At 34.1% G+C, this 25,485-nt stretch overlaps 5 protein-coding genes and 1 long non-coding RNA gene across 10 annotated transcripts; 3 read left to right on the plus strand and 3 right to left on the minus strand.

Moving 5' to 3' along the window:
* Positions 1-91: 91 nt before the first annotated feature.
* On the plus strand, positions 92-5,058 carry LOC135801121 (uncharacterized). The gene is made up of 10 exons (XM_065314488.1): positions 92-248; positions 311-2,147; positions 2,205-2,554; positions 2,626-3,088; positions 3,152-3,396; positions 3,449-3,601; positions 3,657-4,347; positions 4,405-4,599; positions 4,658-4,834; positions 4,892-5,058. Exons 1-10 carry the CDS (start codon positions 189-191, stop codon positions 5,020-5,022), a joined length of 4,302 nt encoding a protein of 1,433 aa, XP_065170560.1. The 5' UTR covers positions 92-188; the 3' UTR covers positions 5,023-5,058.
* Positions 5,014-7,687, minus strand: LOC135801131 (uncharacterized). Of its 2 annotated transcripts, none has more exons than XM_065314500.1 (5): positions 7,541-7,687; positions 6,330-6,600; positions 5,798-5,863; positions 5,581-5,743; positions 5,014-5,352 (listed from the first exon to the last, which is right to left on the minus strand). In XM_065314500.1, exons 2-5 carry the CDS (start codon positions 6,581-6,583, stop codon positions 5,236-5,238), a joined length of 600 nt encoding a protein of 199 aa, XP_065170572.1. In that variant the 5' UTR covers positions 6,584-6,600; positions 7,541-7,687; the 3' UTR covers positions 5,014-5,235. The 2 variants fall into 2 exon arrangements, with proteins under 2 accessions (XP_065170572.1, XP_065170570.1); XM_065314498.1 differs by having other exon boundaries at positions 5,446-5,743.
* Positions 7,688-14,461: 6,774 nt separating this feature from the next.
* Positions 14,462-19,738, plus strand: LOC135800147 (ras-related and estrogen-regulated growth inhibitor). Of its 4 annotated transcripts, none has more exons than XM_065313289.1 (5): positions 14,462-14,783; positions 18,382-18,512; positions 18,574-18,710; positions 18,765-19,085; positions 19,192-19,738. In XM_065313289.1, the coding sequence occupies exons 2-5, from the start codon at positions 18,407-18,409 to the stop codon at positions 19,615-19,617; spliced, it is 990 nt and encodes a 329-aa protein (XP_065169361.1). In that variant the 5' UTR covers positions 14,462-14,783; positions 18,382-18,406; the 3' UTR covers positions 19,618-19,738. The 4 variants fall into 4 exon arrangements, with proteins under 4 accessions (XP_065169361.1, XP_065169359.1, XP_065169362.1 ...); XM_065313287.1 differs by having other exon boundaries at positions 14,463-14,783; positions 18,394-18,512; XM_065313290.1 differs by having other exon boundaries at positions 14,463-14,618; positions 18,394-18,512.
* On the minus strand, positions 19,730-21,535 carry LOC135800145 (alpha-amylase-like). Its single transcript, XM_065313284.1, has 4 exons — positions 21,281-21,535; positions 21,087-21,211; positions 20,220-21,028; positions 19,730-20,166 (listed from the first exon to the last, which is right to left on the minus strand). The coding sequence occupies exons 1-4, from the start codon at positions 21,449-21,451 to the stop codon at positions 19,781-19,783; spliced, it is 1,491 nt and encodes a 496-aa protein (XP_065169356.1). The 5' UTR covers positions 21,452-21,535; the 3' UTR covers positions 19,730-19,780.
* Positions 21,536-21,865: 330 nt separating this feature from the next.
* LOC135800148 (uncharacterized) lies at positions 21,866-23,517 on the plus strand. The gene is made up of 5 exons (XR_010550114.1): positions 21,866-22,141; positions 22,419-22,537; positions 22,601-22,737; positions 22,792-23,032; positions 23,134-23,517. It is a non-coding gene; the product is annotated as an uncharacterized lncRNA (long non-coding RNA).
* Positions 23,518-23,523: 6 nt separating this feature from the next.
* On the minus strand, positions 23,524-25,357 carry LOC135800146 (alpha-amylase-like). The gene is made up of 4 exons (XM_065313285.1): positions 25,102-25,357; positions 24,911-25,035; positions 24,044-24,852; positions 23,524-23,990 (listed from the first exon to the last, which is right to left on the minus strand). Exons 1-4 carry the CDS (start codon positions 25,270-25,272, stop codon positions 23,605-23,607), a joined length of 1,491 nt encoding a protein of 496 aa, XP_065169357.1. The 5' UTR covers positions 25,273-25,357; the 3' UTR covers positions 23,524-23,604.
* Between the last annotated feature and the right edge of the window lie 128 nt (positions 25,358-25,485).

The following is a 25,485-nucleotide window of genomic DNA, read 5'->3' on the forward strand; positions in this document are numbered from 1 at the left end:
CCAATTTCAATAATTTAACCCTGATGACCTCAACACAGATTGATAACAAAATGTTTACTCCAACTCCAATTCCGATGAAACTGTGTCATTAATTAATACGCCTCTTACATCTTACATCAATAAGAATATTTCAGTTTAGTTATAACATCCAACTTGATTTCATCTAAAATTTCATCAAAACCATCAAAATGAAGAGAATTTTATTAATTTTAACGTGTGTTCTACTCTATCTTCACTTTTCCAAAGCGGTAAGCACAAAAAACACAAAACAAACAAAAACACTTTAATTATTAATTGTTTATATCAATAGATTTATGTTCCTGGTACTCCTACACAAACAAAAACAAAATCTGCGCTTGGAATGAAGACTTTAACATGGCAAACCCCTGAAACCACCAGTGAACCAATTGTAGTCTACCAAAATTACACGAATGTCAAAATTCAACAACACGTGAATGACGACAAACAAGTTTACATGAATAATAATTATAATAATTATAACCAACAAAGGAATAATGAACAATTTGATCTGGAACCAGGTGCTTCTTCAGGGTATACCAGGAAATACACAAAAACACCTGGTGGGGATGGATATTTTGAAAGTACACCTTCAAAAAGGTTAATTTCTTATCCGCATGGAAGGGAACAACATAATGTCTTTGCCCTTAGCAATAATCCTCCACAAAATGAACCTTTGGTGACTTGTACAGTTAATTGTCAAAGAAATGATCAAAATCAACCTGGTGATCAAAATATTAATGGTGGGACATCATACTGGGCACCTTCTTATAGTGGTGGGGGTAATAGGTACCCTCAACAACCAGAAACAAGTAATTCTGATAGTGGTTATGGTGGTATTACCATTTCTGGTACACCTTTTAAACCTAATAGAGGATATCAACCTCAACAGGTCCCTACTTTATCTCAGAATCATTATAATGTGATTATTCCCCAGAATTACTATTCTGGGAAGGTTCAGAATGTACCACGTCAGACTAGACCTGCTTCTAAGTGTCCTCAAGGTGCAACAGGGCAGTTCCCTTATGAAAACTCTTGTAATCAGTTTTTGAACTGTTGGAATGGACGTGGTGTGGTCCAAAACTGCGCTCCTGGTACCCTCTTCAATCCAGAGACACTGGAATGTGATTTCCCTGATAAAGTGAATTGTGTTAGTGGACCTAGGACGGCTAGGTATGAAAAATTAACTGTGAAGGAAAAAGCTTCTTGTCCTAGTGGTTTCTCTGGGATAGTACCACATTATCAGGATTGTAGTAAATTTTTGAATTGTGATCATGGTAGACAGGTGGAAATGAATTGCCCTCCAGGGACTTTGTTTGATATGGAGAGTAATGTTTGTGATCATGCTTATAAAGTGCAGTGTGTTAATCAAGAGAAGAAACCGGTTAGGTTTATTGAGAGTGGGAGGTATGTTCAAGCACCACCAAGTTATACACAAGGTGGTAGAGGAAATAGGTTTGATGATCAGGGAATCGGAAATGAAAGACAAAATGTTTACACGAATCAATATGGTGGTAACCCTGTTAACCCTGTTACCCATGGAACTGGAGGTAGTCCAAAATGCCCTCCGCAGTTTTCTGGTCTGATGCCCCATCCGTCAGATTGTAGTAAATTTTTAAATTGTGGAAGTGGCATGACGCATATCATGGATTGTGGACCAGGGACGTTGTTTAGTCCTTCGTTGAAAGTGTGTGATCATATCCACAATGTTCAATGTGGGTCTGGAGGTTCAGGAGGTCAAAATATTGGAGGTACTGAAGGGCAATATGGATATAATCAAAATGTGGGGAACCATGAACAGATCCCAGCGGGTTCTACCACCAATCAACAGTGGACATCTCAGAATCAAAATTGGGGACAGTCCCAACCTAATTATAATCAATGGGGTCAAAACCCAAATCAAAACACTTTTAGTACTTCTAGACCTACTTGGGGACAACCTTCATATCAACCTTCAAATTCTAATACAAATTGGAATACCTTTGCTAATTCAGGACACCAGCAAACACCTTCACAACCTCCATCACATCCTTCTAACCCTTTAAACCCTGTTTATCAAAGTGTTAACAATTGGGGTCAGACTGGTCATTATACTAGTTCCCCACAGGGTCAAACCCAAACAAATGATGGTAAGTCATCAAAATTTACTATTTTAATACCGAAATTATTAAAATTTTAACTTGTAGATGACCTAGATCAGAAAATACAACAATTATGGCAAATTGAACCTTCTTCTGAAGGTACCACACCTAGGTACGAAACTTTAACCACAGCTTATACAGAAAACAAGAGAAAACCATGGCCGCCAAAGTTTCCTAGTGGTAATACCAACAATGATTATGTGTTTGAAGATTACGACTTGGTTGAAGTGGATCCCAAGAAAGTAAACATACCATCAAAACCTTTGAATCAAAATGGCGCACCTAGTCAACCAAATAATCAAGGTAATCATATCCAGGTCCAATGTACCAATCAAACCTACAACTGTGGGAATAACTATTGTATAATACCCACATCCATCTGCAATGGTAAAAAGGTAGGTTATTGTCTCCCAAAAACCAACAAACAAATAAGGTTAAAGCTATAACCTCAAAATTTGTTCTTTAGGACTGCCCCAATGGTTTTGATGAACAAGACTGTAGTCTACGCCTTCAAGATTTCGTAAAAACATCTGGTACCAAACTGGCAGTAAAAGAAACCATGAAAATACCAAATGTAACATTAGCATGGTGTGCAGCCAGCTGTGCCAAAATCAACTGCAAAGGCTTCAACTTTAGGAAACACGATGGTACCTGCTATATCCTGGACTCCAATGTAGGTACATCCGGTGCTTTGATCATCCTACCAATGTACGACTACTTTGAAAACCAAAAATACACAATATCCTGTGAACAAATCAATGGGTACCTTTGCAACAACCAAAAATGCATCTCAAAACAAAGGGTATGTGATGGCATCAACGATTGTGGTGATGGTATGGACGAAAAAGGATGCACAGCTGATGCATTCAACTATAAACTACGATTAGTCGGTGGGGAAAACAAACATAGTGGAAGATTAGAACTTCAAGGTATTTTTAATTACATAACCTAACTTTTAAAATAATAAAAATAACCTTAACTTTTAACCTTAGTTTTTGGAAGGACTGGATATATTTGTGATGACATGTTCGGACTTAAGAATGCAGATGTCGCTTGTCGTGAGTTAGGATTCACTCTCGGTGCGGCAGAAGTAAGAGGTAACTCACACTTCGCACCAGATGTCGCTGATAATGACACTTTATACCTAATGGATGATGTGGTTTGTCTTGGGAATGAAACATCACTACGGGATTGTGATTTTAATGGTTGGGGACACAGTAATTGCAAACCTCAAGAGGTACCCTCTTAAAATATGTTTTTAAAAGTTTTTTTTATATGAAAATTTGTAGATTGTTGGTGTTATATGCAAAACCCCTGTGGAAATATGCCCGAAAGACTATTGGCAGTGTAAAAACAATCTGGAATGCTTACCATTAGCTTTTGTGTGTGATGGTGTGTATGATTGTTCAGATAAATCAGATGAACAATCAGAATTGTGTGATGTAAGTCTTAAAAAAGAATTTTTAAACAAAAATTTAAAAAAAAATTAAATTTTAGGCTCCTATTAAATTGAGGTTAACTCAAGGTACCAAAGGTCGTCTTGAAATCATGCATAACGGCATCTGGGGTACCGTCTGCGATGATGATTTCAACGACGACGCAGCAAAAGTGGTCTGCAACCAGTTAGGTTACCATGGAAGCGCAAAGGTAATCAAAGATGGCGAATTCGGACCTGGTACCGGCCCAATCTGGTTAGACCAGGTATTCTGCCGAGGAAATGAAACCCTTTTGGAGGATTGCATCCATTGGGACTGGGGTGAACACAACTGTGAACACAGTGAAGATGTGGGCGTCATCTGCAACACCAAAACCCTACCAGGAACAGAAAGACATCAACATAACCTCAACCAGAATATAAAACCCAAAGTAGATGATAGTAAGCTTCCGGAAACCTGCGGATTCCGCAACGACGCCATTTTTACTAATCAAGATGACCCAGAAGATGCACATTTTAGAGTGGTAATGGCGGGTACCGCCAGAGCAGGTGAATATCCATGGCAGGCTAGTATCAGAGTGAAAGGTAAAACAAAATCAGCGCATTGGTGCGGCGCCATTGTTGTTTCCTCGAAATATGTGTTGACAGCTGCGCATTGTTTGACTGGATTCACAAAAGGTGCTTATTTTGTTGTTGCTGGTGATTATAACGTTGATACTGATGAAGGAACCGAACAAGAAAGTTATATTGAAGGTAAAACACTAGTTAAACATAACCTTAGTTGAGTCAACACAACATAACCTATTTTAGACTTCATAACACATCCGAAATTTGGTCATGGGAATAAAATGAACAATGATATTGCACTGGTACGTTTGAAAGGTAAAGGATTCAACATAACCAAAGATGTGCAACCTGTTTGCCTACCTCCAGCTGATTCAGAGTATCCCGTGGGGTTAAACTGTACGATTTCAGGTTTTGGGTCTATAGAGAGTGGAAAATCAAGTGGGTAACCTCAAATATAACAAAATATTTAATAATTGTTTAAATTTTTTCTTTTTAGAAGCTTCTAGGGACTTAAGAGCAGGTTGGATACCGATTTTATCGAAAGAAGTGTGTAAAATGCCGCATGTATACGGCGCGGCCATTACAGACGGCATGTTATGCGCTGGGTTCATGCAAAATGGCGTCGATGCTTGTGATGGTGACAGTGGAGGACCGTTAGCATGTTTACATGAAGGTAAATAAACAATTTATGCTTTAAATCTTTAAAATAATTTGTTTTAATGTATTTTAGGTGTTTTTAAATTGTTTGGCATAACCTCATGGGGTCAACATTGTGGTTATGCTAACAAACCAGGCGTTTACGTCAACGTAGCCAAATATAGAACATGGATTGAGGAAACAATGAAACATCTATCAAATTAATTGTTTTATTTTGTTATTAAAATTGTTTATGATTTATTGCTACCCTTTGCATTTCCTAACCTCTATTCTTAACCTCTAGAATAAATACGTAAATAATAATACGAGTACTACGAGTAATAATGAGACCATTTTTTAGAACGGCAGTCGTTTCCAGTCTGGAATACTGAAGAAAATACGTTTTTGTTTGTTTTTTGTTCTTAAAACAAATAAAAGTTAAAAAGGTAGAAAAGCTAGTTTTGCTTTTTGATTCACTGGAGGTCCATGTGGGACATGATCAGTGCCTATATATGATTTACTCAGGAACGGTTTGGATGGTTTCGAGTCGATTATCTGCAACACAACATACACCATGTAAATATAACCTATTAGTATAACCTCTAAAAGGTAATGATGTTTAAATGAGTTCTAATGATGTTTATGTACCTGCTCAGGGCGATTACGTCTGCATTGACATTTGCATTGTCTGCCAAACTGATAATTACGAGTATGTCTGAATAGACGTGATTTTTGTGATTTTGATGCGAATGATTCAAGTTTACGTGATTTTTTCGTACGCACTTGTTTGCTATTTGTTTTCGGTGTTTTCGAATCTCTGTCCATTTTATTTCCGGTGGAAATTTGTGTTTCTTCCGGTATTGATTTGCGGATTGCGTCTATTAATTTGGAATGATTGTCGGGTGGTGGTAGAGACGGTTGTACTTTTGTTGGAATAATATCAGGTCTAAAAAATATGAAATTTTAATATTTTTTGAGTAAAAATGATGAAAAAACTTACAATTTTTGAGATTCTGAAGAATCTATTGTTTCACTCGGTGCTCTATTAAATAAATATTTATACTGTCTGTAAAAATAGGAAAAAATTAAATTTTTAGTTATTTTTTGTTAATTATGGTGTTAAATACCGGTTTTAATACCAGAATAACCGGTATTTTTTTAAATTTCGATATTTTTAAATGCAATATTGCTTTCAATATATACCAGTATACAAATAATTTGATTGAAAAAAAAAACAGTATTGCAAAATACCGGTATTAATACCGATATACCGGTATTTTTTACAAAAACCGATATTTTTCTAAGCAAGATTGTTTCCAATATACACCAAAATACCAATATTTTTCTTTAAAAAAATACCGGTATACCGAAATACCGGTATTAACCCCGGTATACCGGTATTTATTACAAAAATCAATATTTTTCGTTGTAATATTACTTTCGATATAAACCGGGATTTCGATATTTTGATACAAAAAATACCGGTATTAAACCCAAAAACTCAAAATTTCCAATTTCAATTTTCCACTTACGGTTTGACTTCTTGACAATAATTCTCCATCGCATAACGTATCGAGCATCCAAGTCCTTTACAACACTCCGTAGCGATTTCTCGTTTCGTCCGTCTCGAGTAATACTTTTGGCAATAATGTGATAACATCCCAGTCAAGCGGTCACCGCAGAAATAATCCACCTTATCAATATTCACTTCCGTATGAATACAGTACGTTGTTTGTGTCAGTGCGAAGAAGTAAAAGTAAAAGAACTGACATTTATTCAATTGCATCGTTAACACTCGTCGAGCTGAAAATGTAAATATCAAAACGGTTAAAACGAAACCGAAAGCGAAAACGTTGATAAAATGATATCGAAATTCAACCGCGCGAGGTTTATATAAAGACTCTCTTGTTTGTAATTGATACCCGGATAAGGTTACGTTATATCGAAGAAACACGATGATAAAGGGGTTGGAAAAGTAATTTTAGGAATATTTTCGGGTCTATTCAATGAAAAATTGAATTTTCATTGCGTGAAATGGATAATTATAAGTGTATTTCTTTACCAAAAGTAGTGAAAAATAAAAATTAATATTTTTGCATTAAAATTATACAGAAAATGAAGAAAAAATTTTTTTTTTTTTTTTGAAAATAAAAATAAAAATATGTGACGTCAGCATAGTGACGATAAAAATACTAAGTAATGTGTGAGTATGTTCATTACCAAAAGTAGTGAAAAATAAAAATTAATATTTTTGTATTAAAATTATGCAGATGTGACGTCAGCATAGTGACGATAAAAATACTAAGTAATGTGTGAGTATGTTCATTACCAAAAGTAGTGAAAAATAAAAATTAATATTTTTGTATTAAAATTATACAGAAAATGAAGAAAAAATTTTTTTTTTTTTTTGAAAATAAAAATAAAAATATGTGACGTCAGCATGGTAACGATAAAAATACTAAGTAATGTGTGAGTACGAAGATTAAAATTTAAAACAAAGTCGTAAAATAAATGACTTTTGCATTGTGTATTGTGCAAACGGCAAAAAGACCATGAAGACACAACCGTCACGAATCACAATCCACAGCAATCCACAATGGACACTAGCTTTTATGGTTGTATTCAAAAACAATTCGACGCGCTTTCGGGAATAATTTTCTGTCAAATCTACACAGTGTCTCTCGCATAAAATGCAAAATTTAAATAAATAAAAATTAAAAACATAAATAAATAAATAACTTACTTATAATAAAAAAAAACGTTATATAATCCAAAAATCGACACAAAATTTATATTCACTTAACAATATCTTTGAGTGTATAATGCGCTTGTGGAATAATGTTGAGTTGACTCCGGGAGATTAGCGATTTCGGTCGCGACGGGCGAGACATTTGTGTATCGAATGGCGCGCCGCGTGCAACTCGTCACTTTTAAAGGCCTTCTCCGCAGACCACCACGGCAGAGCCCATTAGCCCCTCAAATCCACGCAATTTACTACGAATATTACCAATTTGCCGCTTAAATTCCACAAAATTGCGAGTTTTTCTCGTTTCACTATAGGCCACACATTGCACTAACCTCAAAATAAAAATTTGGTATTTTAAGTTATAATACTTGAGATATGGCGAAAGTTGTAAATATTTATTTGCGTGCGTGTGCTTTAATTAATTTATAAATAATTAAATCCTAATTTTAAGTTTGACTCGTGGGTCACCAATGTTATATCAACAATTAATTAATTATGCATGTTGTAAATGATACAACTAACTATACACTATCAAAATTGATCAAAAATACACATAGAGTAATTTTGTGTATAAATTTATTAAGATTTTTGTGTTTTTAATCTAAAAAAATTAAAAATTTAACAAAAAAAATCTTATAAAAATGAGTTTTTTTACTGTATAGATAAAAATTGAGGTTATATAAAGTGGAAAACTTGCAGTATTTTTAGTTGCCTATAAAATACGTTGAAATAATGCCTCAGGCATTTAAATAACCTCAAAATTTGACATAAAATACTAGTTTTGCGATTATAAAGTAGTTTTCTTACAAAATAGATGAAAATTGAGGTTATACAAAGTGCAAAACTAAAAGTATGATTAGTTGCCTACCTAATATATTAAAATATTGCCGTAGAACATTATATAACTTCAAAATTTGACATAAAATACAAATTTTTGCGTTAATAAAGTAGTTTTTTTACAGAATATTTAAAAATTGAGGTTATATAAACTGGAAAATTTAATGTATGATTAGTTGCCTACCCAATATATTAAAATATTGCCGTAGAACTTTATATAACCTCAAAATTTTATAAAATTTGACATAAAATACGAGTTTTTGCGCTATAAAGTTGTTTTTGACAGAATAAATAAAAATTAAGGTTATACAAGATGCAAAACTAAAACTATGTATGGTTGCCTATCTAATATATTAAAATTTTGCCGTAGAACATAATATAACCTCAAAATTTGACATAAAATACAAGTTTTTGCGTTAATAAAGCAGTTTTTGACAGAATAAACAAAAATTAAGGTTATACTAAAAGGTATGTATGGTTGCCTACCTAATAAAATCCTTAAAAATGATTTTTTACATTTTTCAAAATAAATTAATATTAATTTGTGTGCACAATATGATTAAATGTACACTGCATGCCGAAAAATGTCGAATTTATACCACTCGGGGTCAATGCATGTCAAAATTATATAATTAATCGTGGCACATGAAAATTTCCTAGGAACTATTTTCGGTAATCTCGTTAATGCTCGCGCGTCAACGGAATGTGCACGATGCGAAACCGGTTACCATGCGCAGATAAAGAAGCCGAATCAACTTCTAATCAATAAAAATGATGATTTGATTAAAATAAATAAATAAATAATCAGGCATTTATTGCATGGTAATTAAAAGGTAGCATGCTGTGTTTTTATATTGATAAGATAACGCTCAAGATAATTAAAAGAAGCTTCGAAGAGAGAAAAAACGCATGGCGCTTCACCGCCGACGCTAATCGAGTGTTTAGTCTGTGAATGTGCGGCACGCCACCATTAAAAGCGCTGTGTCTCGCTGTGCCAAACTTTTTTTCCTTGTTTCCGAGATTGTTTATTGATGTTTCGGATTTTATTCCACACGAGTCAAAATGCTTGATAAACTCACACAAAAAATCATCATCATCATAATATAATTTAATATTTCATCATAATTATTGTCTTTTATTTTATTTTTATTCTTTTTATGTGAATATTATAATAGTTTTGATTTATTTAGTGATTTTGTTACCAGATGGCGCTGTGAGTTGAGGTAATAATAGATTTATAATGTTTATGATTATTTAATCTATAATTGATACGCGGATGTGTTACTAAACTAATAACAGAGCACGTGGCTGAATTACAGTCGACTGTGGTCTTTGTTTGTTTATTTATTTGTTTAATTTTCGACGTGTACTAATTTATGCGAGAGAGTGCAAAGTGATAAACGGCGATGAACTTTAATCGCCTAATGGAAACCTGATTGTGCACAATTTGTCAATTATATTAGTTGTGTGATAAGATTTAATTATTTATTGCTAATATTCACGATTATTAGTAATATAATAATGGTAGATACTTGCGACATCTAACGGTGAACATATTAACTAACATAAAATGCTTGTAGTTGTTTTCTGTAACGTATGCAACCAGTATTACTCATTTTTTGTAAATTTACGCCAAAAAACAACAGAAAATCCTTACTAATAGGGTGACTGCACCAGTAACAAACCAATTAAGCGACATTTTGAAAGTAATTTTGATATTGTGACTCAATTATTACAACAATCATTGCAAAAAAAGGATTACATACTCCTTGTCTACCATAGAATCATGTAGCTTATTCAAATTTTCTTAATAGCTGTTACGTTTTTGGTTATTTAACAATAAATGTGGAAAATCGCAATGTGCCTAAGGTTGACCAGACTGTACCAGCAGTAGACCAGACGTTGAGCCAATAGTGAACCACTCCTTTTTATGTAGTAATCATCACAACTTTTAATCAGTCTACAAGTTTCAAGTAATATTTAAATGCTACAAGGCTCATAATGTTGTTAACTAGTTTAAGAACTAGATAATTAACAAAAATTTGTATCACTTACCCAAGTGTCATAGTTATAACACAATATTTATGAATTAACATGAATCAAAAAATTAATATAAAATAAATTAAAATAAATAGAAAACCATGAAAGTACTTCGGAAAAAAATATTATTTATTATTGTATTAACTTTATTTTATTTATGACCGTAGTGTGGGGTATGGTGTATTTTTGACATATTTCTCCAATTTTTGCACCTTTATTTATTTCATTTATCGCTTTTAACACATTTTTCTCCTTATAGTTAAAAAATGTTCTTTTCGGTGGCATTGTGTATAAAAAAATGTAGGTGGTCAGTTACTGGAATAAATCCGTGGTACGGATACTACCAGTAGTAAACCACTGGTCTACAACTGGAACATTGTGAATAATGGTATTTTTTTTTTGTTATAATATCTTATTGCAACATAAAGTAAACCTACATGTAAGAGAAAAAGAAAAAAAAATATCAAAAAGCTAAATCACCAGTTGTAGACCAAATGGTATATTACTGGAAAATCATTCAATTCGTGTTCCAGTAGTTTACCAATGGCAATTATTGATTTAAATTAGCATTTTCAGATTAAATAAAACGTAATATTAATGCTTCACAGTTCATAGTACGCAATTGATTAGAAAAGCGGTTACAGAAATTAATATAAACAAAGATTTAAACAGAATTAAGAAAACTTTCCGTCGACGTGTCGCTTATTAGAATGGCCGCTCGAAACGAAGTGCACGATTGTTGTTACGCATTTTGCTTTAAAAACTGATGTGGATGGCGAATTTGTCGTTTTTTTTTACGATTATATGATTCGTAGAAGTACAGCAGTTCTATCAAATATAAAAAAAGTGGCGGAAAATTCGACAGAACGTTAATATTTTAATGTGAAAGTGGAAATGGTGCACTACTGGTGCCTGGTGCGGCACTGGTGCACCCACCCTATTATAAATGCGAAAATCCTGATGTTTGTTACACTTTCACGCAAAAACTACTTAACCGATCATCATGAAAATTTGTGCACATATTCTTAGTGGTCCCCGAATGGTTATAGGCTACTTTTTATTTAATAAAAAAAATATTATTTTTTAAATAAAATAAAGAAATTGTTTAGCCAATAATACCTACCTCTGCATCTGGCTATTTGACTACTTTAACGCCATCTAGCATTCCAGCAATGAAGCTCAAACCTAAGTACTATAGTACCATCACACTGTATTATCACACTGTATTACCGACAGCTACGTCAACATCAAATCCAATTGACTACACTATGGAGACTGTACACTATACTTCCATAGACTATACTTTCAGCCATTTTAAACTTCCCGCCATTCTACTTCATTGTTACTTCTTCTGTGACTACAGACGCGTACGGAAGCAACTTCATTATTTTAGATATTCGCGAGCGAAGCCGCGGGTTATAGCTAGTAATTAATATAATAATGGTAGTTACTTGCGACATCTAACGGTGATCATATTAACTAATATACAATGCTCGTAGCTGCTTTTTATAACCTATGCAACCAGTTTTACTTATTTTTAGTAAATTTACGCCATAAAAACAACAGAAAATTAATAAGCTATTAATAGTTATCAATTATTTATGGTTAATATTTAAGAATATAATTAATATTATAATATTTGTTATTTGTGTCTTCTAGCGGTGAACAAATTAACTATTAATATACTCCTATTAATATTTCTGTCAACATCTGCAACCAGTATTACTCACTAGTCACTTGTAATTAGTTTACGTCAACATAACATGAATTTAATGAATTTATTCAGGCGGAAAATGACTATGTAAATACGTATTGAATAATATCAACTTTGACATAATCAAATTCTTCGCGCAGCAACTACTAACGACGCAAAAACTCTGCGAATAATCACACTTTAATTAAACTTTCAAACTTTTCGTTGTGTTCGCAATTATTTCCACCTGCGGAAACTATTAATATCTATCAATATTTAATTACACGTAAGATTTTAATTACTTTTCGAAAGTGTGACGCGGCTTTGGCGAAACACGTAATTTTCCACCCCATTTTGCATGAGCGCACGCTGTCGCTTCAATTGCGAAAATCCGCGGCGTGGATTAAACGCGTTGCGCAGCGGGGGCTGTCAAAGACTCCCCCCGAGTGCTTTGCCAAAATGTCCGGCCGCACTTCGCCACGTGGCGGTCGGATACCCATGGTTATATACACGCTCGGCGAGCTTGCGGAGCTTTCGCATCGAGTATGTTTACATTGGTTGCAGTGTTTTGCGCACTACCCTGCTGTCCTTCGCATACAGGGAAAGTCATTAATATCCATTTTCTATGCTCCAGGGTTGGGAATTGGAGTTTTTTAAGGAAATAGATGAAAATTGAGGTTATACAAGGTGGAAAAATTATAGAATGTGTGATTGATTAGAAAATATATTAAATAAACGCAGTAGAGGATTAAATAACCTCAAAATTTAATAAATTTTGATGTAAAACACTAGTTTCTGAGCTATTAAAGTAGTTTTTTTTTATCGAAAAGATGAAAATTGAGGTTATACAAGGTAAAAACTTTAAGTATGTTTAGTTGCCTACAAAATATATTGAAATAATGCTTCAGGACTTTAAATAACCTCAAAATTTATCGAAAATTGACATAAAACACTAGTTTTTGACATTAGAAAGTAGTTTTCTTACAAAATAGATAAAAATTGAGGTTTTACAAAGTGCAAAACTTAAGGTATTGTTAGTTGCCTTCCTAATATAATAAAATATCACCGTAGAACATTATAACCTCAAAATTTAACAAAATTTGACATAAAACACTAGTTTTTGAGCTATTAAAGTAGTTTTTATAGAATAGTTAAAAATTGAGGTTATATAAAGTAAAAACCTTAACGTATGTTCAGTTGCCTACTAAATATATTGAAATATTGCTTCAGGACGATAAATAACCTCAAAATTTAACGAAATTTGACAAATAACACTAATTTTGCACTGAAAAAACACTTTGTCCCCAAATAGACAAAACTTGAGGTTATACTAAGTAAAATATCACCGTAGAACATTATAACCTCAAAATTTAACTAAATTTGACATAAAACACTAGTTTTTGAGCTATTAAAGTAGTTTTTTAATGGAATAGATGAAAACTGAGGTTATACAAGGTAAAAACTTAAAGTATTATATGTTTAGTTGCCTACAAAATATATTGAAATAATGCTTCAGAACGTTAAATAACCTCAAAATTTATCGAAAATTGACATAAAACACTAGTTTTTGACATTAGAAAGTAGTTTTCTTACAAAATAGATAAAAATTGAGGATATACCAAGTGCAAAACTTAAAGTATTGTTGGTTGCCTACTTAATTTATTAAAATATCACCCTGGAACATAATATAACCTTAAAATTTAACAAAATTTGACATAAAACACTAGTTTTTTAGCTATTAAAGTAGTTTTTTAATAGAATAGATAAAAATTGAGGTTATGTAAGGTGAAAACCATACCGTATGTTCAGTTGCCTACAAAATATATTGAAATATTGCTTCAGAACGTTAAATAACCTCAAAATTTAACAAAATTTGACATTTAACACTAGTTTTGCACTGAAAAACACTTTTTTCCCCAAATAGACGAAAATTGAGGTTATACTATGTACAAAACATAAAGTATGCATGGTTGCCTATCTAATATATCAAAAGAACTTTGTAGAACATTATTTAACCTCAAAATTTACCAAAATTTGACATAAAACTTTACTTTTTGCAAGAAAAATCACAAAATTTGTAATAAAACGCTTTCTTTACCAAAAATAAAATATTTTAAAATAAAACCTGTAACAATATTGCATAAAAAGTGTAATTTTAGAGCTTTGGCGTTTAAATATTATGATAAACCTACGTTTTGCCGCTTAAAATAACCGTGAGTAGCATTTTCTGTTGAATATTGAATGTTGAATGTGTGATCACACTGTATATATCAATCAACGAGCTTGTTGCGTGCTAGTGCGCCTCGCCTGTTGAGTCCGGCGCACATAGTTGGCGAGAGTTTGTCGTTTTTCGCGTCGTACTCGTCGTAGTAAAACAGAAAAGCTTTCAGTCGATTTTCGCAGCACCCGAGCACAGCGCGGAAAATTCGCTCTCCGACACGCGACTGTCTACTACTTACTAGTTTTTTTATATTATATATCAGACGGAAATTCACTTTAAAAAAAGTAAATCTTAAAATTTTGTAAAACAAAAAGTGCAATTATTAATTAAATTGATATTGATATTGATTCGAATCATTCCGAAATTTAATTTTTAATCATTGAATGATGTTTGATGCATCGACGCAGCGAGTTTAATTTGGATATCGACGTCTTGCATTAAAGATTAAAGTAAATATACAAGTTATATGTTAATATTGCGAGTGTTTGTGTGGGCTGCATCTTGAAATCAATGAAAGTATAAATTTTCGATTTAATTAAGCTTTAATTTGCTTAAAATACGATGTTTTAATGTTTTTTTGAATGTAAAATACTTATTTTAAGCATGTTTCACTAAATTATTTTCAAAAACTTTTATTATTAATTTTTTGCTTTTATTTTTTACATATTTTAATATTGAGTGTGTAAAATTACATTTTTTACACACGTGCTTAAAACAAACCGTGAAAAAAATGTATGAATTGATGAAAATTGAGGTTATACAAAGTGGAAAACTTAAAGTAAGGTTAGTTGCCTACTTACTATATTAAAATATCATCGTAGAACATTGTGTAACTGCAAAATTTAACAAAATTTGACATAAAACTTTTATTTTTAATTTTTTACTTTTATTTTTTACATTTTTTAAATTTAAGTGTGTAAAATTGCAGTTTTCACACAAATGCGCAAAAGTTTCACTTTAAACACCGCAAAATAACGGTGAAAAATAAGTATTTAAAATAAAAATAGAAATAAAACGTGTCTCGCATTAAACATTCGCTTCAAGTAGTAACTTCATTAGGTTCAAGAGTGATGTTCGTCTCATTCGCGACGAATGAATGACTCATTTCGAGAATTCCAATTAAGAATGCAGTGCAGCTCCACAGATCTCTTTATTGTCATGTTTTCTTTTCTTCCTGAATGTCACGAATTCATGGAATACCTTTCTGGAATAATAAAACAATATTCGATGATTAAATACTTTTCAAAGTAGAAACCTGTAATATTTTTCTTCTTAAAACGGTGAAACACATTTAAGGTTATGTGTTTTAGGTTTTAACATGATGTATGCTTATAAATAATGAACTCATTCAGTAATTTTAGTAAATTTGTGGTTTATAAACAATTTACGAAACACATCTGGGTAAAATATGAATTAAACTACTTCAGACGATGATTAATTGTTTATAAATGTAGGAAACTGTAATTTTTTGGTTTAAAATGGCGAAAAACATTTGAGATTACGTGTTTTTTTGTTTTTGAATGGTAATTTATGTATTAATAACGATTTACGTAACATATCCAGTCTAAAATATAAATAAAACAATCTTAGGTTATTATTACACACTTTTAAAAGAAGAGAACTGTAATTTTTTTTTCATAAAATGACAAAAACTTGTGTTTTTTGTAAAAATAAAATGTAATTTTAGTAAATTAATACATTATAACCAATTTATGTAACATTTCCGGTCGAAATATAAGAAAAACAACTTCAAATTATAATTACATGATTTTGAAAGTAGAAATCTGTAATTTTTGCTTGTCAAAATGAAGAAAACCATTAGAAATTTTGTGTTTTTTGTTTGTAGAACTTACTTTTCGCGTTAAAACCGATTTGCGTAACATATCCGGCCAAAACACAACTAGTTTCATTAATAACTTCATAACTCATTCACTATTTTTAATTTCATCACGTGAAATCTCACCGCAAAGAATAAAATTCACCGAAAAATGATTTCCAACACCTCTAGACGCCATGAAACACGTAACACTACGATTATACATGATCTACGACGTGAATCATCATGCCATACACAAAAATAGCATCATTTTTCTAAATTTGACTTCTTGTCTCGTTCATATCGGCTGCAAATGTTAAATCAACATGCAATAATCAACGTCGTTCGGCGCGTACGTTCGCGCGTACCGCACGCGGTCTATTTTTGATTTTCCTGTTTCTATTCATACCGACTATTATTATTCACCGGACAATAAATGCGCGTCAAAAGGCGTCGATGCGTGAAAGCGTGCTGTACGCGGCGAACGCATTTCCTCAAGTTCAAAGCGGGAAATTTTATGATCGTTAGCAACGTGTTGCTATTGTCCGACTTGGAAATTGATTGAATTTATTGCCTCGCCGGCGTTCAATTATTTTATTACGTTGCCAATGGCAACCATTGTGTGTTACAAACGTCTTTGTTATGAAACTAACCTCAAAATATACAAGTTTATTGATTTTATTGTTTGTATGTTTAAAAGAAGGAATATTTGAGATATATACTGTAAAATATATACAGGGGAAGCCATTAATATTAAATTTGATGTTTTAGAGTGTTTAAACTTAGTTTTTTTAGTTTATAGCTGAAAATTGAGGTTATATAAGGTAAAAAACATAAAATCTGGTTAGTTTCTTGTAAAACATATCAAATTAACGCCCCGGAGTTTTAAAAACATCAAAATTTTAAAGAAAACATTAATTTTTGCGATAAAAATTTAATAAATTCAATAAAATTCAATATTTTGAGGTTAAATTTTGATTTAAACACCTTATAACCTTCAATTTTCTCAAAATAAAATATTTCTTGTATGAATATTGCATAAAATGTATTTTTTGAGCTTCAAATATTAAAAAACATACAATTTTATTGTTTTTACTTTTAAAACTTTGAAAAAAAGTAATAAAAAACTGTTTCAATTAAAACTGAGACACATTTATCGACCTGAGATAATAAACGCGTGTGAATAACGCAAACGAAGTGCTTTGGTAATACATAATCAATAATTTCATTCGGTCATTCAGCCATTGGCGACGATGATGAAACAATATACGCAGAAAAGAAGATTGTTTATATTATACAAGCTGTCTTCATTGTAATATGTGCTGCCTACATTACCGCAACACATTCACACTTTTCTCCAATTTTTTCATCGTTTTTTCCTTTCTTTGCCGTTTCTACGTCTTAATACACACGATATTCATGATTATTATCCATAGTGACACTCCACACAAACACTCAAAGCAATTCAGGTCACCATTTTGTGTATTATCTAACCTAAGAGTCTCTAACCACTTCTTACATTGTATCGCGTTCTTTCTTTCGCATTAAGAACTTGTATTTGACTGAAAATGAAACGTATTGGATTTCCATCGTCGAATGCCAAATGAAGCCTCGCACACCGTTTGCATTAATGGCCGACACTTTTATTTGCTTGCGCCAGTTCCGCCACAAAGTGGGTTAATAAATACCAACGGAGACAGTATTGTAACCGCAGTGAATGTCCTTGGGCACAGAATATAAAAACGTGAATATTTTGATATTATTTGACAAAGTAACATGTTTTTAAATTTCGGGAAAATTTATTCGTGTGACTTTGGCTTGTGGTAAATCATATTTACGACGTGTTTACAACTTGGCACGGCGTTTGGCGCCGATGCGAATCGCCAAATACTCAATCAGCTTCGTTACACACGCGCCATTAGTGCAGGCACCGGAGGTGACGTCACAGAATCAATTCACAATGGATTCAAGTGCGTACTCAACGCGTACTTGTCAAAAATTTAAATATTGTTTGAAATCTCAAGTTGTTATTAATTTTTTATCGTGAGTGTAATCGGTTATTGATTTTCAAGTTCCACTACGTCATTATGATAGTAAAAAATTGTTTAAATAAACAAAACGTTTTATTTCCTTATTTGGGAATAATTTACGTTTTGAAACGTTGAAAAACATTGCGCAATTGATTTTTACAGACAAATTCAAAAAATGCACTTGATACTCCATTTTAGTAGTTTATTTTTTAGGTTAGGACCAACCATGAACACAACATCTCCTAGATCTTCCCTAGTCAAACTTGGTTTGTATCCAAAACCAAAATCTCTTAAAATAATGATCCTGGGACAGGGAGGAGTTGGAAAATCAGGTATTAACCTCAAATTAAGTTAAAACATAACCAAACTTTTCTTTTTCTTTGAAAATCAAAGCTATGGTGGTGAGATTTATAACTAATCGTTATATTGGTGAATACGATCCGACATTAGAGAAAATCTACACTTTTCATTCTGTGATCGACAACGAAGTGATTTACTTTGACATTTTGGACAGTGCTGGCCAGTTAGATGTAAGTTTTAACCTCTAAATGTCATAATTTGTTATTATAGGTTATGTTTTATAGGAAAGTGAGTCGTACTCATTGGAAGCAAACATCAGATGGGCAGAAGCCTTCATTTTAATGTATTCAGTCACAGATAAATGCTCATTTGACGAATGTTACCGCTTGAAATTTCTTATAAACTACAATAAAAGAAGAAAACGTTTAGGAGGCGGAAGTACATCCACAAAAGACAGTTGCCTGGATGTTCCTGTTGTACTAGTCGGGAATAAAATAGATCAAGTTGAAGATAGGATGATTTCTTCTGAAGAGGGACAAAAGCGAAGTAAAGAGATTGGATGTGTTTGTTTTCATGAGATTTCTGTGAGGGAGAGCATAGAACAGGTTAGACTACACAACATACACGTAATATAGGCAACCACATATACACTAAACATAAAATAAATACAATTTTAATGTTTTTGTGTTATTTTTGATTGTTTTATGATAGGTATGGTCTGTATTCAGGGACTGCACACGTTTTTGGCGTGTCCTGTCAAAATGCCCCAACAAATTGAAGCGTTCCTGCAGTGACAACAAAGAACCAATGTCACCGGAAACAATACGACTTTTATGCTCGGCTGTATCACCTAGTGGAATGGGTTTTAAGTCATCCAGTGGAGTTTTAGGAAGACGATGGACTGAAGGTGAACTGGAGGAAGCTGATGAAGAAGACAGCAACACAACAAAACATGGTTCAAATGAAGAAGGTGAGTTACCATTTCGGGGACGTGCATCCACCGATGGACATTTAATGCAGAAGACGTGGAAGTGGAGATATCCACCGCCTACATCCAATCAACCACTGGGATATTATCCATCTAGATCAGAGAGGAGGATGAGTATTTCCATGAGGGGAAATAATAATAGTTATTGACTGCTGTGTGATGTGTTTCGCTATTATTATTTTCAATGTGCTAAATGTGCGTCATTTCGAAATGCTGTGATTTACATAAACAATGAATGTATAATACAATAAAACAATTGAATCTTGCTAATTCAGTTCAATATATTTTTAATTCTTGTAATTTTTTATATTTTTACAACTTGGAACGAAGTCTAGCATCGATGTGAATAGCCAAAACACCATCGTCTTCATTTTCGGAAAGATTGACAGTCACGCGGCCATTTTCAACTTTGACGGTTTTACCAGTGCAAGCGCCATTGACCACATCACCGGTAATGACATCACAATACACTCCAGCAGGTAGAGAACATGGAAGGTTTGCGGTTATGTCACCGGAAGTAGTCAGGGCAATGAAACCTGCTCCTTTCAACTCAAAAGCGATTTGATTGTCATCATTAGACCACCAGTTGTCAATCGCGCGACCTTTGCATGCATTGCGGAATCTAACCATGTTGTAAATCTGTCTCCAACGGTGTTCACAGACCCATCCATTGGAACAGGTATCATCAGCGTTGATTCCTGAAATTTTAAGGTTATATTATGATATTCTAGTGTATAGGTTAGATTTTTACCAGGAGAAATCACGTTTCCATTGCTGTCAGCAGGAGGTCCCTGATCAGAGTTGTTAAAATCAAAACTAGACATAATCCTGGTGACATGATAATACGGATGGGCCAACATAAAAGCAATCGCCTGTTTGTACATCTTAGAATCTTTGTAGGTTAGGATATCAGCACCTCCAGCACCATGTCCACGTTGGTTATCATGATTATCAACAAAAACAATTGCTTCCTGATCGGTCAACAAACCCCATTCAGTGCCCCAGTTCTTCAACCATTTCAATTGATTGTAACCTCTGAATACCCTACCAATCTCAGCGCCATATTTGAATTCAGTCACAGCAGCAAAACTGGTGTATTCCTCGCGGCTGATAGCCTCACCACCGAGGTCAATCACTTCTTGGAAGATGTATGGACGAGCACCAGCTGGATGTCCTACTGCTGTGTTCAGATTATTCACACGGTTGTAAATCACTTCCAGATCAATGGGATGCATGTGTTTGGCAGCATCTACACGGAAACCAGCGACGCCTAATTCAATCAAATGATTGAGGAAATCCACGATTTTTCCTCGGACGTATTCAGTGCTTTGATTGAGATCTTTAAGACCTACAAGTTCACAGTTACGGACTTCTTCAGGGTTGTTGTAGTCGTTGATGGTGCAATCAGCATGGAAATCATAACCGCTGTATGGTACAGCTGGGTAGTCTTTGTTATCTGGGTAGGCAACACTTCCGCCTGTTCCGGTTCCTTGGTTACCAGGTCCTGTCATGTGGTTGATGACAACATCGACGTAGATATTAACACCAACAGCTTTACATCTATGGGAAAGTATTAAGTAGTATAACCTCAATTTAAAGCTTTTGTGTATGATTTTACCTGCGAACCATGTTGCCAAACTCTTCCTCATTACCAGAACGAGTGTTTAGTAGATAACTGATGGGTTGGTAACGTTCCCACCATGGTCTGTTAGCAGCAATGATGTTTTCAGAAACAGGGGAAACCTAACCAAACAAATCATAACATAACCTCAATTGTAAACTTGTACTAGTATTTTAAGTTTATGTAATTACCTGAACACCTGCATATCCTTTGTGTTGTAAGAACCTTTCGCATTCATCAGCGATGTCATTCCATTTCCATTCGAACAAATGAACAATGGAGTTTCTATCACTGTGGAAATGGGCATCTTTGTGACCCAGAGCCACGCCCACAACTAATAAAACCGCGCACAGTTTAAACATTTCACTGATTTAGGCAACTTGTTGACCTCTTAATGGGTTAAGTTGTCGTTGTTGACTGATATTCACTTGAATCGCGTGGCTTTTATATTAAACGAAAGTTTTATTTGTGCACGTAGCGCGTGGTTTTGAGTACGTACTCAACTTAATCAATCAGATCAATCATATCAATCAGAATCAATAATTAAAGCGTTGATGAAAACAAGCCGCAACCGGCAATGACAAAATCTTAATAGATCCAGTTTTTTTCTGTGAATTTTATCAGCTGCAATTGATAAAACGGATGAAAATATATTGTGACATAAATTAATCAAGCTTTTTTTTGTGGCCTGGAAGGTTCCATAATCGTTCAAGTGGAGAGGATATTAATTTAACTTGCAAATTTTATTCGAGTCATTCAATCAAGTACACAACATCGAAATCAATGTTGATCGGTTGATAAACAAGATCTGTGCACGTCTAGATCAAATCTGTGAATCCCTTGTGGCTGGCGTGCGACCAGAAGTAGTATTGGTGACCAATTTAGAACATTGCATTTGGGTGCTGTTGTGTTGTGTCTGGTTCCGTCAGTTTATTCACTGCATGCGCTCCAATATCGTAATTCACTTCGCTGATTAAACTTCCAGCTCAACATTACGCCATTAGTGCCGGCACCGGAGGTGACGTTACAGAATCAATTCACAATGGAATCAAGTGCGTAACTAACGCGTACTTGTAAAAAATTTAAATATTGTTTGAAATCTCAAATTATTATTAATATTTTATCGTGAGTGTTATCGGTCATCGATTTTCAAAATCTACTACGTCACTGTGATAGTAAAAACACTTTGTTTAAATAAACAAAACGTTTTATTTCCTTATTTAGGAATAATTTACGTTTTGAAACGTTGAAAAACATTGCGCAATCAATTTTTACAGACAAATTTAACATTAATGAGAAGATACTCCATTTAGATAGTTTATTTTTTAGGTTAGGACTAACCATGAAGACAACATATGCAAGATCTTCCCTAGTTAAACTTGGTTTGTATCCAAAACCAAAATCTCTCAAATTAATAATCCAGGGACAAGGAAAAGTTGGAAAATCGGGTATTAACCTCAAATTATGTTAAAACATAACCAAATCTTTATTCTGCTCTCTTTAAATTAAAGCTATGGTGGTGAGAGTCATTACATATCGTTACATTAGCGAATACGATCCAACATTAGAGAAAATCTACACTTTTCATTCTGTGATTGACAACGAAGTGATTTTCTTTGACATTTTGGACAGTGTTGGCTAGTTAGATGTAAGTTTTAACCTCAAAATGTCATAATTAGTTATTATTAGTCATGTTTTCCAGAAAACTGAATCGTACTCATTGGAAGCACACATCAGATGGGCAGAAGCTTTCATTTTTATATATTCAGTCACAGAAATATAATATAAATATAAAAAAAATTACATAGTGAGCAATTGTCCGTGTGCACAGTTATGACTGTGGGCAGTTGTCTGTGAGCAGTTGTCGTGTGAGCGATCGTCTTGGGGGCAAAAGTCCGGTCACGGAAGTTGCTCGGTTAATGTGTTTGTTTGAATAAGACTTAGTAAGTGTAGGATACTTTTTTTAACACTTTTTGATGTGAAAACTTCTTTGGAAGATACTAAACGAGTTTTCTCCGTCTCTTCTTTGTGCGATGCTTCGTAGCTTCCCCACTCAACATGCAGCGACCAAAACGATTAAATCTTATCCGACAAAACCGTAATGCAACTAGGATTAGAAGGATTACGAATGAAAGGACTGAAGAAGAACAAGAAACTGCACGTGAAAAGCAAGGCGGAACAAAGTTTGCCGGGTCAGCTAGTCTACAATAAAACAAGAAAACGTTTAGGCGGCGGAAGTGCATCCACAAAATACAGTTGCCTAGATGTTTCTGTTGTCCTAGTCGGGAATAAAATAGCTCAAGTTGAAGATAGAATGATTTCTTCGGAAATGGGACAAAAACAAAGTAAAGAGATTGAATGTTTTTGTTTTCATGGTTAGGGAAAGTATTGAACTTCACAACATATGCAACTTCATATACACAAAACATCAAAATTAAGTTAATTTAATTTTTTTATTCTTGTAATATTTAACATATTGACTCGTATAATTAATTTTTGGAATTGTGCAACATCTTTACAACTTGGAGCGGAGTCTAGCATCGATGTGAATAGCCAAAACACCATCGTCTTCATTATCGGCCAGATTGACATTCACGAGGCCATTTTCAACTTTGACGGTTTTACCAGTGCAAGCGCCATTGACGTAATCACCGGAAATGACATCACAATACACTCCAGCAGGTAGAGAACATGGAAGGCTTATGTTTATGTTACCGGAAGTAGTCAGGGCAATGAAACCTGCTTCTTCCAACTCAAAAGCGATTTGATTGGCATTATTAGACCACCACTTGACAATGGTGCGGTCTTTGCACACATTACGGAATTTAACCATGTTGTAAATCTGTCTCCAACGGTGTTCACAGACCCATCCATTGGAACAAGAACCATCAGCGTTAATACCTGAAATTTTATGGTTATAATATTGTATTATAGTGTTTAAGTTAGGTTATTACCAGGAGAAATTATGTTTCCATTGCTGTCAGCAGGAGGTCCCTGATCAGTGTTGTCAAAATCAAAACTAGACATAATCCTGGTGACATGATAATAAGGATGGGCCAACATGAAAGCAATCGCCTGTTTGTACATCTTAGCATTCTTGTAAGTCAAGATATCAGCACCACCAGCACCATGTCCACGTTGATTATCATGATTATCAACGAAAACAACCGCATCCTGGTCGTTCAACAAACCCCATTGAGGTCCCCAGTTAAACAAATATTTCAATTGATTGTAACCTCTGAATACCCTTCCAATCTCAGCGCCATATTTGAATTCAGTCACCGAAGCAAAACTGGTGTATTCCTCGCGGCTGATAGCCTCATTACCAAGATCAATCACTTCTTGGAAAATGTAAGGACGGGCACTTGGTGGATGTCCCACATCTGTGTTCAGATTATTCACACGGTTGTACATCACTTCCAAGTCAATGGGATGCATGTGTTTAGCAGCATCTACACGGAAACCAGCAACGCCTAATTCAATCAAATGATTGAGGAAGTCCACGATTTTTCCTCGGACGTACTCGGTGCTTTGATTAAGATCTTTAAGTTTAGACAGTTCACAGTTACGGACTTCTTCGGGGTTGTTGTAGTCCACGATGATGCAATCGTCATGGAAGTCATAAACGCTGTATGGTACAGCTGGAAAGTCTTTCTTATCTGGGAAGGCTAAACTTCCGCCTGTTCCGGTTCCCTTATCACCAGGTCCTGTCATGTGGTTGATGACAACATCGACGTAAACATTGATTCCCACTGCTTTACATCTATTGGAAAGTATTAAGCATTATAACCTCAATTTATAGCTTTTGGGGATTAGTATACCTGCGAACCATGTCACCAAACTCTACCTCATTACCAGAACGTGTGTTTAGTTGATAACTGATTGGTTGGTAACGCTCCCACCATGGTCTGTTAGCAACAATGATGTTTTCAGAAACAGGGGAAACCTAACCAAAGAAATCATAACCTCAATTGTAAACTATTACTAGTATTTTAAGGTTATGTAAATTTACCTGTACACCTGCATATCCTTTGTGTTGCAAGAACCTTTCGCATTCATCAGCAATGTCATTCCATTTCCATTCGAATAAATGAACAATGGTGTTTCTATCAATGTTAAAATGGGCATCTTTGTGACCCAGAGCCACGCCCACAACTAATAAAACCGCACACAGCTTAAACATTTCGCTGATTTAGGCAACTTATTAACCCTGGTGAAAGGGTTAAGCTTTCGCTGTTGACTGACTTTCACATTGAATCTCACGGTTTTTATACTAGTATTGAATGAACGAAACATTTGTGCAGTGTGCACGTAGCACGTGGTCTTGAGTTGAGTACCTTCTCAACTTAATCTTAATCAATCAGAATCAATATTTAAAGCGTTGATAAAATCAAGC

The sequence above is a fragment of the Atheta coriaria genome, unplaced genomic scaffold (genome assembly GCF_025399875.1).
Source record: "Atheta coriaria isolate IRGN ID8LTWV9N9 unplaced genomic scaffold, Caltech_Dcor_3.1 hic_scaffold_10_pilon, whole genome shotgun sequence".
Lineage (NCBI taxonomy): Eukaryota > Metazoa > Arthropoda > Insecta > Coleoptera > Staphylinidae > Dalotia > Dalotia coriaria.

Excerpts from the sequence above, each read along its gene's own strand:
- LOC135801121 (XM_065314488.1), top strand. The coding sequence starts at position 189 with ATGAAGAGAATTTTATTAATTTTAACGTGTGTTCTACTCTATCTTCAC. Across the intron at positions 249-310 it reads ATCTTCACTTTTCCAAAGCG|ATTTATGTTCCTGGTACTCC; the intron begins GTAAGCACAAAA and ends TTATATCAATAG. Across the intron at positions 2,555-2,625 it reads CCATCTGCAATGGTAAAAAG|GACTGCCCCAATGGTTTTGA; the intron begins GTAGGTTATTGT and ends TTTGTTCTTTAG.
- LOC135801131 (XM_065314498.1), bottom strand. The coding sequence starts at position 6,583 with ATGCAATTGAATAAATGTCAGTTCTTTTACTTTTACTTCTTCGCACTG. Across the intron at positions 5,864-6,329 it reads TATTGTCAAGAAGTCAAACC|ACAGTATAAATATTTATTTA; the intron begins GTAAGTGGAAAA and ends CTATTTTTACAG. Across the intron at positions 5,353-5,445 it reads GACGTAATCGCCCTGAGCAG|ATAATCGACTCGAAACCATC; the intron begins GTACATAAACAT and ends GTTGTGTTGCAG.
- LOC135800147 (XM_065313286.1), top strand. The coding sequence starts at position 15,065 with ATGTATGAATTGATGAAAATTGAGGTTATACAAAGTGGAAAACTTAAA. Across the intron at positions 18,513-18,573 it reads GGGAGGAGTTGGAAAATCAG|CTATGGTGGTGAGATTTATA; the intron begins GTATTAACCTCA and ends TGAAAATCAAAG. Across the intron at positions 18,711-18,764 it reads ACAGTGCTGGCCAGTTAGAT|GAAAGTGAGTCGTACTCATT; the intron begins GTAAGTTTTAAC and ends TATGTTTTATAG.
- LOC135800145 (XM_065313284.1), bottom strand. The coding sequence starts at position 21,451 with ATGTTTAAACTGTGCGCGGTTTTATTAGTTGTGGGCGTGGCTCTGGGT. Across the intron at positions 21,212-21,280 it reads AAGGATATGCAGGTGTTCAG|GTTTCCCCTGTTTCTGAAAA; the intron begins GTAATTACATAA and ends TTGTTTGGTTAG. Across the intron at positions 21,029-21,086 it reads TTTGGCAACATGGTTCGCAG|ATGTAAAGCTGTTGGTGTTA; the intron begins GTAAAATCATAC and ends ACTTTCCCATAG.
- LOC135800146 (XM_065313285.1), bottom strand. The coding sequence starts at position 25,272 with ATGTTTAAGCTGTGTGCGGTTTTATTAGTTGTGGGCGTGGCTCTGGGT. Across the intron at positions 25,036-25,101 it reads AAGGATATGCAGGTGTACAG|GTTTCCCCTGTTTCTGAAAA; the intron begins GTAAATTTACAT and ends TTCTTTGGTTAG. Across the intron at positions 24,853-24,910 it reads TTTGGTGACATGGTTCGCAG|ATGTAAAGCAGTGGGAATCA; the intron begins GTATACTAATCC and ends ACTTTCCAATAG.